The 12,323-nt window shown below is 50.2% G+C and overlaps 1 protein-coding gene across 1 annotated transcript in view; it reads left to right on the forward strand.

Moving 5' to 3' along the window:
• The first annotated feature begins 503 nt into the window (after positions 1-503).
• Positions 504-12,323, forward strand: part of GRAMD1B (GRAM domain containing 1B) — a 187,178-nt gene continuing 175,358 nt past the window's right edge. The window contains exon 1 of the mRNA XM_055548432.1: positions 504-1,123. Within this exon, the coding sequence (XP_055404407.1) occupies positions 750-1,123 (374 nt within the window). The 5' untranslated portion in view covers positions 504-749. The remainder of the gene's footprint in view (positions 1,124-12,323) is intronic.

Genomic DNA, 12,323 nt, shown 5'->3' on the forward strand with positions numbered 1-12,323 from the left:
ACCACCACCCCGCCCCGCTCCCCCTCCTAGGGGGAGTTAAGACTAATGAGAGCTGCCTGACCAATCGTCGCTTTGAGAAAGTTTGGGCCGTGATCCTGTTTCATTAGGCTGATTGGAGCAGCCGGGACTCGAAGGTAGAGTCCCTCCCCAGGGATCCCGGGTACTGTTACACTAGCTGTCGCCGCCCGTGCACGCCCCTTCTGAACAGACGTGACCCCCGCCCCCTTGCCCGCTCCTCGCCCCCTGCTCCTCCTCTTTTGTTTTTATCCAGCGTCTGCTTCCTCTCTCTCTCTCTCTCTCTCTCTCCCCGTCCTCCTCCTTCCTCTACCCCTTCCTCCCGCTCTCTGCCTCCCTGCAGCGCCAAGCCGGCTCCCCAGCCTAGTCTGCCGAACGCAAACCACTGAGAGTTTGCCGAGCCTCCCCCGGGGGCGCGGGCCGCCCAGTCTCGCTCCGGCACGGTCGCCAGCCGGCGAGGGAGCGCCGCCGAAGGAAAACAAGCGGGCGCGCGAGGGGAGCCCCGGAGAGGGTGGCTGGGCGGCGGCGGGCCGCCGAGTTCGAATCCGGGCGGCCGCGCCGCCAGCCCCCGCGCCCCCTCCGCCCGCGCGGCGCTCCGGGGGACGAGCTGGCTCCGCTCGCGGCTCGAGCGGCGAGCGTTTCCTAACGTGAGAGGCCGGGCCCCGCGGGCGAGGGCCGGGGAGCCGGGCCGGCGGGCGGCGAGGCGCCGGGGCAGCGCGGAAGCAGCGGGTCCCATGCCGGCGGCCAACATGATGGAGAGTCTGCAGCCGCCCGCCTTGCAGGTGCCCGAGCCGCGGGGCGCGCCCGAGGGCAGCCCGGTCTGGTCCAGCTCGTCGACCCCCACGCTTCGCCGCCGGCGCTTCAAAATGCGCCGCACCAAGAACGTGCAGGAGCCGAGCCTGGAGGCCGGCCTGAGCGGGGACCTGCCCGGCGTCTTGGCGCCCGGCAAGGAGTTCCTGCAGCTGCCATCCATCGAGATCACGCCCTCCAGCGACGAGGACACCCCGTGGTCCAATTGCTCCACGCCCAGCGCTTCCCCGCGCCGCAAACGCTTCCTCCTGCGCAAGTGGCTGCGGGTGAGGGAGCGGAAGGAGTGCAGCGAAAGCAGGTACGTGCCGTCCCGTCCCCGCCTTCTTCCCCTTTCCTTCTCCAGCCTCCCCAGAGCCGCCGGGGCGGGGGGGAAAGGGGCGGGGGGCGTTCCCAGGGCGCCCGGGAAACTAAGCAGAGGATTGCAGGAGCCCTTCGCCCGAGTGGACGGCTTGCCCACGTGTCACCCATCTTCCCAGCCCAGGTGGGGCCCGGTGACTTTACAGTACACCGTGTACACGGGGCTTCACGCTGCGTTCCAACCCATCGGATCCTCACAGCAACACGAACAGTAAAAACCTTAGCAGCTAGTGTTTACTGAACCCTTAGCAAACTCGGGTCAGTAGGATGCTCACTTCACCATCTCCACATTTAATCCTCACAGAACCTCTTTGAAGTAGGTACTCTCAGTCCCACTGATGGAGATCGTAGAAGGCAAGAGAAATTAAGTGGTTCCTCCACTCAAACTTCAGTTTGTAAGCTCCATTTTAATGTTGATTATTTTATTTTTGGCCACCCCAGGTTGTCTTTCCTGGCCCCCCACGTGTAGAGGAGGTGTATTCACATTGAGTGAGTCAGGTTTCCTACCACAGAGAATCTTTAGACAGCTAGGGGGGGTCCACACCTTTGTAGTTTGTGCCAGCTATTTTTTGCCTGGGTAGATGTGGCATTTGAGTAGTTGGGAAGTTAGCTTTCCCTAGGCGGAGAATTTGTATAAGAGACAGGTAGGGCAGCTCCACACAGCCTTGGAGGAAGAAGGGAGGTTTAAGCCAAGCCAGTTGCCTGGTGGAGGGACAGGGGGCTGTCCTTACTGGCTCATTGATATCTTGTACCCTACTCATTTACTCTCAGACTCTTAAGGCCCTGTATCTTAACAATGGTCTGTGCCTTTGTGTGAGGCAGCTGAGCAATTGGCCACCTTTTCCTGGACACCTGCTCCCAGTCTGTTCAATTCCATTCATTTCAGCTCAACAAGTATTGATTGAATGTTCTTAGGAGTTGTCTGATATTAGCTGATGGCGCTGTGGCCAGGAGGCAGGAGGTAAGGGGGGCTGGGTAGAGTGTGGGGATGTGGTAGTTAAGAAGGAGGATGGGAGGCGACTGGGATAAGAAATTAAGGCCTGTGAGTTTCGCTGGTATTGAGGAGATGGAATCTTTAGAAGTCACGCACTGTGTGTGTCATGTGGTGGAGGCTTCCCAGGTGGTGCAGTGGTAAAGAATCCGCCGGAGACGCAGGAGAGAAGGGTTCAATTCATGCATCAGGAGGAGCCCCTGGAGGGGGAAATGGCAACCCATTCCAGTATTCTTGCCTAAAAAATCCCTTGGACAGAGGAGCCTGGTAGACCACTGTCTCTGGGGTCTCAAATAGTCAGATGTGACTTAGCAACAGAGCACACACACAGACCACGTGGCACTGACTGTACAGCAAAGAGAGGAGGAAGACTCCTGGAAGGCAGAGGCTCAAACCATGACACATACAGACAGGTAGTAGAAAACAGCAGAAAGAGTATATCGGGGACATGAGATCAGGAAAGGGGAACAGTACCTACGAACATAAGAACAGGATGAGGTGTGTCTTTGAGAGGACACTGAGAAATTGGGCCGGGTTATATGGATGATGAGCGTTCTCAGCCTGCCAGTCTCTCTTTCTCTCTCTTTTTTTTTTTTTGGTTGTAATGACTGGATGTGGTTATCTCTGCAGGCGAAGATGTAAAGCTTTGTTCTGGGGCTTTTTGGGAACCTGAGGATAACAGTTCTTTCTGTACTTGTCCATCATCCTGCCGCCTTTCCGCCTTTCCCAGAGAGTGGAGGGAAATGGGACAAACTTGGTGGGAGCTAATTTTTAAATTTTTTCTTTTTAAAAAGATTAAGGCTGTACTTTAAAGAATTGTAATTATATTTATTTATTTATTTACTTTTGGCTGTGCTGGATCTTCATTGCTGTGTGGGCTTTTCTCTAGTTGCAGCGAGCGGGGGCCTACTCTCTAGTTCTGGTGTGCGGGCTTCTCATTGCAGAGCACAGGCTCTAGGGCGTGTGGACTTGAGTAGCTGTGGCTCCCGGGCTCCAGAGCACAGGCTCAGGAGTTGTGGCACATGGGCTTAGTTGCTCCACGGCATTTGGGACCTTCCCAGATCAGGGATCAAACCAGTGCCTCCTACATTTGCAGGCAGATTCTGTCGCTGAACCACCAGGGAAGCCTGATGGGAGCTACTCTTGAACTAAAATAGTTCATCCCCGTTTGTCAGCTTCCCCTCAAATGTGAGAGACCCTAAAAGAGGCCCTGTTTTGACCCTGAGATTCTGCCATGTGTACTAAGGACAGTCTTACATTGGTAGTCAGGGAGGGGATAGGGTGGATTTGATTATTTTAGGAAAATGTAGTGTCTCGGTTTTGAGATGTTGCTCTTGGTTTTGAGTTCTCTGAAGGTGCAGTACAGCGAATTTCCTGGCAGTCCAGCGATTTCACTGCAGAGAGCACAGGTTTGATCCCTGGTGAGGGAACTAAGATCCTCTAAGCCCCGAGGCACAGCCTGTCCCCGCCCTCCAAAAAAAAAAAACGGTTCAGTGGAATCTTCATTTTTGTTGGAGCAGGGAATAAACTTGTATTTATTTATTTTAAAAAGTATTAGTATTTCTTTATTTATTTGGGTGCAGCAGGTCTTGGCTTCAGCATGCAGGATCCTCGATCTTTGCTGTGAGATGCGGGGTCTTTAGTTGCAGCATCCCGGCTCTTGTTGTGTCACAAGATCCAGTTCTGGGATCCAGTTCCCCGACCAGGGTTCAAACCCCGGACACCTTCATTTGGAGCGTGGAGTCTTAGCCACTGGACCACCAGGGAAGTCCCAGGGAATATACTTTTAAATCAGGAAGGGTTTTCACCTTCTAGGAATAGTTTAAAAACTGACAATAGTTTTCTGTGGTGACTTGTTGGGTTAGAAGAATGTTGGTATATATGCAGAAAAAGGCAGTTCAAACCTAGATTTGGCAGACTCCAGTCTCTACTCTTAACTGCTGTGGAACTGCCTCCTGTTGGAATCTGTCTCGATTGTGGCTAAAACAAAAGCCCATCCGTTTTAGGCCTTGAAAGTAGAAGGCTTCTGGGAAAGAAAAGAAGCAGTCAAGTGAATGAGTAATTGTAGATGGCCAGGATGGTTCCCTGAGAAGGAATTGGCGTTTAGAGGCAATAGGGCCCAAAGGGCGTTGGATCTCATACCAGGAAAAAGTGAAGTGTTCGTCGCTCAGTCGTGTCTGACTCTTTGGACCCCGTGGACTGTAGCCTGTCAGGCTCATCTGTCCTTGGGGTTCTCCAAGCAAGAATACTGAAGTGGGATGGCTTTCCCTTCTCCAGGGAATCTTCCCAACCCAGCTCAAGGCCAAGTCTCCCACATTGCAGGCAGATTCTTTACCATCTGAGCCACCAGGGAAACCCCATGTCAGGAGACCTGGGTTTAAATTTAAGTTCTGTCCTTTGTTAGCTGGGGAACCTTGCACAACTCCTTTCATCTTTTCTACCTGTGGATTAATGGCCGGTCTCAAGAGTGATATGTGTGGACATGTTTTGTAAACGTCCCTTTGCTGTGCAAGGGGGAAGGAGTATTGTTCTCTTCCTGTGAGTGGCTCACATGAAGGGGATGTGTGCTGGAGAGTATAGGTTACATACCCACATGTCCTGGAGCAGCAACCCGGGGCTCCTCACATGTTACAGGATTTGGAGATGCTGATGGGGAAGTGACCCAGGTCTGGCTCGGATAAGGGGATGAGCACAGCATGCCCTGTAGGGCATCTTTCCTCTTCATGATCCTCACCCCAGGTCTACCTCTCCACACCAAAGAAAAGAACTTTGCAGGCCTTTGATGCCATTCTATCCCATATGGTAGAGGGCACAGGGCTGAGAGGGCCTCGACTTGTGGATTTTTTTTTTTTGGCTACACTGGGTCTTTGTTGTGGCACCTGGACTTCTCTAGTTGCAGCACATAGGCTCCAGAGCACGTGGGCTTAGTTCCCTTGCAGTATGCAGGATCTGCATTCCCTGACCAGGGGTTGAACCACATTCCCTGCTTTGGAAGGCAGATTCTTAACCACTGGACCACCAGGGAAGTCCCAGCTTGAGGGTTTTAACTGCACAAAGATAAAAATATAATCAGGAGACCTCTTTCCTCTCCTTTGGGAAGATAGAAGTAGAGAAAATGATGAAGTTAGCAAGGACCTTGGAGTACTTTGAGTCTAGTTTTTTCTGGTTCATCTTTGTATTTTCACTGTCTAGCACTGTACTTGGCCTTTTGTTATGATCAATAGTGTTCATTGATGGATAAATTAATAACGGGTGAATGAATGATTACTTTTACTCTACTCTTTATAATGAAAGTATCCTTATTCATGAGTCAGGGAAAATAACCTGCAGGAGAAGAGTCCAGAACTGAGTTTTTTGCTGTAGGATGGTTTTATTGAGACATAATCTTCCCAGGTATCCTAGTGGTGAAGAACCTGCCTGCCAATGCAAGAGACATAAGAGACTCTGGTTTGATTCCTGGGTGGAGAAGATCCCCTGAAGGAGGGCATGGCAACGCACTCCAGTGTTCCTGCCTGGAGAATCCCATAGACAGAGGAGCCTGGGGCCTATAGTCCATGTGGTTGCAGAGTCAGACACAACTGAAGTGACTTGGCACACACATAATCTACATGCCATACAATTCAGTCAACTTTAAAGTACACAATTCAGTGTATATTTTAGTATATTTACAAATATGTGCAGTCATCACCCCAATTTTAGAACATTTTCATGACCTTGAAAAGAAACCCATACCCTTTATATATCACCTTCAATCCCCAGTCCTCCATCCTCTCCCCTCCAGACTAGGCAATCACAAGTCTTTTCTATGCGGAGCTGAGTTTTGAATGGGAACCAGATGCCTCTTAGTGAAGACAGTTTGGATGTGTTGGCTTGAAGATGGGGATGGTCTTGATGAGGGATGTGGGAAAATGAGGGTAGTGATGTGATGGGCTGACAGACTATGATGTGTGCTGAAGAGTTTGAATTTCAATTAATCAGTCAGTCAACAAAGATGTATTGAGATCCTATGGACAGTGTGCTTTGTCTGCAGAGAGGATTCAACTCAATGGGGAGCCATTGTAGGTTCTGGAACCTGAGAGAGACATGCGCAGAGTGGTATCAGAGGCAGTGAATTCTTGCTGCTCTGTGTGAACCAAGTGTGAGGTGGAGGCTGGAGCCTTGCACAGCTCTTCCAGCAGTTACTGTTATAGCTGGGGATTGTCATCTTGGCCACTGTTTGACATAAGGTAGCACAGTTTTTTGCTGGCCATGTTGCCCTCTGAGCTCTGTGAATAATGAAGTCTGAAGTTGATGAGGAAGGCTCTTAGAACTATACCTGCATGTCTCCCCAGATCCCTTGGCCATAACTGGTTGTGGTGATTATTTAAAACCCAAATTGAGAGATTTCCCTGGTGGCGAAGTGGATAAGAATCCACCTGCCAACGAAGGGGACACAGGTTCGATCCCTGGTCCGGGAAGGTCCCACATGCCCCAGAACAACTTAGCCCATGCACCACAACTACTGAGCCTGCGCTGAAGAGCCCAGGGACCACAATAAACAGTAACCCCCGCTCGCGGCAACTAGAGAAAGCCCAAGAGCAGCAAAGACCCAGCACAGTTAATAAATTAAATAAAAAAAAACCCCAAAACCCAAATTGAGCACCAGAGTCCCTCTCACCTGCTGGAATACAGCAAGAGGTCAGAATTGGACAGAGATACAACTTTTCTGACAGCATCCTGATGTCATTCTGTGGAGGAGGGTGGGAGAGTGCCAAGGAGCGGGTGAGTAGGTGTGGCTGGCTGACTTTGGGCTATCTTTCTGGGGGACACAGAACATCTCTCTGTCTCCCCAGAACATCCTCCTTAGCACTACCTCTTGCACCGCTTTCCCTCGGCATTTCTGTCTCCTCTTCTCTGTGACGTAGCAACCCCATCATGTCTTCTGCCCGGCTGCACGTCTGATCTCAGGTGGTACCTCTCACTGATTCTGCAGGCCTGGTGGGCCTGGTTATCTGTCTGGTGCCAGCCTAGCTGACATGCGTGTTTACAGGTAATGATTACCCATCACTGGTGTATTTATTAGGTATCTGTTTTAAAATATTCATTTATTTATTTGGCTCTGTCAGGTCTTTGGCGTGTGACTCTTTGTTGCACCTGGGCCCCCTGCATTGGGAGCCTGGAGTCCCGGCCATTGGACCACCTGGGAAGTCCCTCCTTGGTTTATTTATCTTGAGTCTTCATCCCCTTCCCCTGACCTTCAGAGGGAGTCTTGCTTCCAGTTTCAGCTCAGTTTCCAGGGAGCAATCTGGTGAGTGCATCCAGATGCCACACCCATCACCTTGGTGAGGACCCCGCCATATGGGAGAAGCACAGAGAGTGTGAGAAGGAGAGAATTCATGTCTTTCTTCACACAGAGCATCAAAGAGGAGACCTGGGATTTGTCAGCAGATAAAGTAATTGGTGCTGGATAAGGTTAAACTAAACCTCACTCAGACCCTTAATTCCTTGAGGGCGGGACTGCATCTTACTCTCTGCTAAGCGCCTTAAGTATGCATTTAATCCTCCCTACAAAGCCCCAGGTGGGTTTTTACAGCCAAGGAACCTGAAGTTCAGAGATTCGTTTGCTCTGGTCACACAGAAGCAGGGGTGAGATCTGAGTCACGTTCTTCTAATTCCAGAGACCCGTGCTCTTCGCAGCTACATAGCACCATCTCCCCAGGGCCTGGGAATGGTTGGCCCTTGTGTATTTGAGATCCCATCCATGAGGAGGGGGTCTTCCCTGGTGGCTCAATGGTAAAGAATCCACCTGCAAAGCAGGAGATGCAGGAGACATGTGTTCTATCCCTGAGTCGGAAATATCCCCTGGAGGAGAGCATGGCAACCCACTCCAGTATTCCTGCCTAGAGAACCCTGTGGACAGAGGAGCCTGGAGGGCTACAGCCCTGGGGTCGCAGAGTCGACAGGACTGAAGTGACTTAGCACGCACACACGCACGCACGTCACATGGAGGGGGAGGTGGGAAGGAGGTTTAAAGGATGGATAGGATGCTGAGATGTGTGGAGGGGCCAGGGGTTGGAGGTCAGCATGGGGATGTGTGAGGGTGGTGCTACCTGGTGTAGGTGAACTGCTCCGTGAGAAACAGCCGGCCTTGGGCTGTAGATGTGGTTTCCGGATTCAGACAATTTGCGGAAACTGAGAAGGTAGATCTAAGCCCTGTGGGCTGATTCACACTGGCCAGTTTCCATCACGGCAGTTGATACCTTGACAGTTTCTGTGGTGGTTATACACTCAGGGGGTGCCAGTTCCATATAAGGGGAGAGACTGGGATTTCCGTGGGGTAGATTAACAGGTGATAATTCTGCCTGGCTTGGTTAGTCTCTCCCAGCAACACCAGTTGCTATGCTGGTCACTGATCATTGCTTCTAGGGTAACTCTGGAGTTTTCCTTAAGGCACTTGAAGGGCAGAGCTGCCAGTGGGGAATTTCCTTCCTGACTCCAGTGAGTGAGCCACTGGCTCCTGAAGCAGGTGTTCAGATACAGAGCCAAGCTGGTCTGAGAGCTGGGGGGTGATTGCAGGCTTGCTGTATGTACCAGAGCTTTGCGATGTCTGCAGGCTTTTCCTGGAGCTGCTGGCCTCTTGGGGTGCTTCCCTCTGAAGCCCAGATTGGTATGGTGACTTGCCAAGGGGCAGTTGGTACCTCTTGTGAAGAGAGATGCTTTTCAGCATGGGAGGAGCTTAATGAACCCTTGTCCTGTGTTGGAGCCTGAGGAAACTTTTTTCTCTCAGAGGAGATAGTGAGGGTTCTCAGGGATGAAGAACACAGGGTAGAAAATGGAATGTGGAAGGAAGGCAGGATGGGAGAGGCTTCAAGCTGATGCACAGAGGCCACTTGGACACAGGGTGGATAGCTGCATGCCACTTCCTGGAAGAAGTCCTGATGGCTCAGTGGTGAAGAATCTGCCTGCTCATCCAGGAGACATGGGTTCAATCCCTGGTCCAGGAAGATCCCACATGCCTCGGAGCATCTAAGCCTGGGCGCCACAACTCTTGAGCCTGTGCTCTGGGGCCCAGGAGCAGCGCCTGCTGAAGCCCGAGTGCCCCAGAGCTCCTGCCCCGCAACTAAAGGAGCCACCGTGATGAGAAGCCCACACATGGCAAGCCCCTGCTTGTCGCAAAAAGAAAAGCCCATGCAGCAACTAAGACCTAGCACGGCCAAAAATAAATAGATAAATATTTTGAAAAAAAGAAAGTCCCGGTGTCAAATATTCTCCCCTGTTTTCAGACCCTGTGTCCAGATTTTCACTTCCGATAATCTGATCAAAGTCATCGCCAGGAAGATGTGGCTGTGCTTTCACTATGACCAGTGGTAAAGAGGAGAGGGAGGTGGAAACCCATGGCTTTTTCATTTGAGGCCCTGATACATCTTTTGGGTCAGATGGTTGTGAAGCGCTTTCTTCTGCGTCCTTTGCACGTACTCTAACTGGCTCTGGTTTTCCACCCTGATTTTGTAGATGAGATAAAGATATCTGGTGATTAGGCACATCTCAGCGGCAGATCTGGGTTACAGCCTGGAACTCAGGCCTCTGACTTGAACCTCTAAAGTTTGGGCTACTTTCTATCTGTCACATCTCTGGAACTTCTTCCAACCTGGTGCCTCCTTCCTCCATGGTCTGACCACAGAGATTTTTTGCTCTTTCTGTTTTTGGTTCACAAGTTTAGTCAGGAAATGAGGGGGCTGAGCAAGGGGACTGAAAAAAATAATCCACAACCTACTTGTTTTTTCCCTTTTCTTTGCCACTATGCAGAAATAATTTGCCTTGGGGCCCCGTTTGCGCAGGGGTGAGTGTGTTAACCCTTGATTGTTTGTTCCAGGAACTCGGGAAATACAAAAAGACAATGGACAGTTAGTTTAGTGATACATTTTTGAATCTAAGTGTCTTATAGCTTGTTGCCTTAAAAGGAATTTTTACATTATTAAAGTCAATGAGGGACTTTCCTGGTGGTCCAGTGGCTAAGAATCTGCCAACGCAGGAGGCACCGGTTCGAACCCCAGTCCCGGAAGATTCCACAAGCTGTGGGGCAGCTCTGCGCCACCGCTACTGAAGCCCATGTGCTCTAGAAATGAGCCCCTGCGACGAGAAGCCCTTGCACTGCAACTAGAGAAAGCCCACGCACAGCAACGAAGACCCAGCACAACCAAAATTAAGTGAATAAAGTATAGAACTCCACAAGGGACTTCCCTGGTGGTCCAGTGGTTAAGACTTCATGCTCCCAATGTATGGAGGAACTGATACCCCACATGCCACATGGTTTGACCAAAAGATTGAAAGAAAAAGTCAGTGATTACTGTGTGTAGTCAAATAGCTAGTTAATATAAAACTTTTGGATAGTAGGGAAAAGGAAAAGAGCTCATCATTTTATTAATACTATGCTAAACCAACCAGTAGTAGTATGCTTGGTATATTATTTCCCAGTATTTTTTTCTCATTCATAGTTTCTTTTTTTTTTTTTTTTTTTTATTTAATTTATTTTATCCTTGACTGTGCTGGGGCCTTGTTGTGGCATGTGGGCTCTTCACTGTGGCTCGTGTGCTCAGCTGTCCCAAGGCATGTGGGATCTTAGTTCCCCAACCAGGGATCGAACCCACATCTCCTGCATTGGAAGGCAGATTCCCAACCACTGGACCACCAGGGAAGTTCTCAGAGTTTCTTTTTAACTGAGAGGCTTTTCACCAGCTCTTCTGTATCTTGTACTGGTGGAAGGTTAAGGGAGGACATAAACCCATAGGTCAAGGACAAGTAAGTCTGTGAAATAAGGAAAAAGAAGAATTTCTGAAGCATTGTTTCTGGAGGAGTTATCAGGATGAGATATTTCTCTGAAGTGGGGGGATGTGAGCCCTCTCATCAAAAAGATGCTGTTTAACCTCGTCCTCCTGTTCTGCATGACCCAAGCTTGGTGTGAGTGCCAGTCTGACCCCTCCGAGCAGTCTGCCTTGGTCCAGTAACCATTTGTTTCCCGGCTGGGTCATTATATTCCGGAGCGCTTCCTGACCTTTCTGTTGATTCTCAAGATTGGATGGAATGGCAGTAATAAAGGTTACTCTGAACAGGGTGGAGCTTCTCCAGAGAACAGTTTGCCCTTAGCTTGGGTGATACCATGCCTTTTCCCTGTGTCTACAATGAAGCACGTCTTCCTGACATGTGCAGATCCCATTAGAAAAAAAAAAAAAGATAGCCCCAGGAAGGAGGGTTGTACTACCTCTCCTCTCTTGGTCACTTCTTTCTGTGTTTTCAAGCCCAAGATCTAACTGAAATCCTCCATGGTATAATTCAAACACGTTCTCTCTTGTTTTGTCCTCAGGGAAGGTGAGAAGACTATCTGGTCAGTGTCCTTTGAGAATATTCTTTCAGAGACTTATTATTAGCAACTCGGGCTGTTGCTTCCAGATTCTAAGAGAAGCTTGGTTTGCACTACCAGTGACTTGGTCCTCACTGGTTCTCCGGTGGGCACTCTGGGACCCTGCAGGTGCAGTGGGGGGACTGGTGGCCACACGTGTTAAAAGGCAGAGCCAGAATCAGACAGAACAAGGCAGGAAGTGGCCCGCCCATTCAGAAAGTTCTCAGGAACACTGGACAGTTCTCCGAAGTGCCTTCTCCATGCCTGGACTGCTCCCCAAAATGTCTCTGTTTGTCGACACCAGACAGTTCAGGCTAAAAATGTAGATAATTCAGGAGAAGTAATTCTCAAGTTCAACAAACACTTTTGGACACTTGCAGAGAATCAGCTGCTGTCCTGTATCCTTGGGGCACAGAGATGGAGACAAGTGGCCCTTCCTTGAGGAGTTCATAGCCTTTGGGGGAGACCAATGTGCAAAAAATAATTTCAGTAGCATATGGAATTCTGACTAAAACATAAAAAGTAGGTCTGAGGAAAAGATTTGCTGGGAGGGAGAAGGGAAGAGGGTCCTGGGATCTAGGTTTCACTCCTGCTGGGACTTTTCTCGCACTCAGCTGCCACCTGTTAGTACCTGCAGCTCTGGTTCTCCTTTGCTGTCAGAGAATCTAGTCTTCATGGTGGGTGAGGTTTGTTCAGTCATTTATCTCTTTTTAAAAAATATTTATTTACTTATATCACCCCACTCCAGTACTCTTGGCTGTAAACTCCCATGGA

This window comes from Bubalus kerabau, chromosome 15, assembly GCF_029407905.1.
Source record: "Bubalus kerabau isolate K-KA32 ecotype Philippines breed swamp buffalo chromosome 15, PCC_UOA_SB_1v2, whole genome shotgun sequence".
Classification (NCBI taxonomy): domain Eukaryota; kingdom Metazoa; phylum Chordata; class Mammalia; order Artiodactyla; family Bovidae; genus Bubalus; species Bubalus kerabau.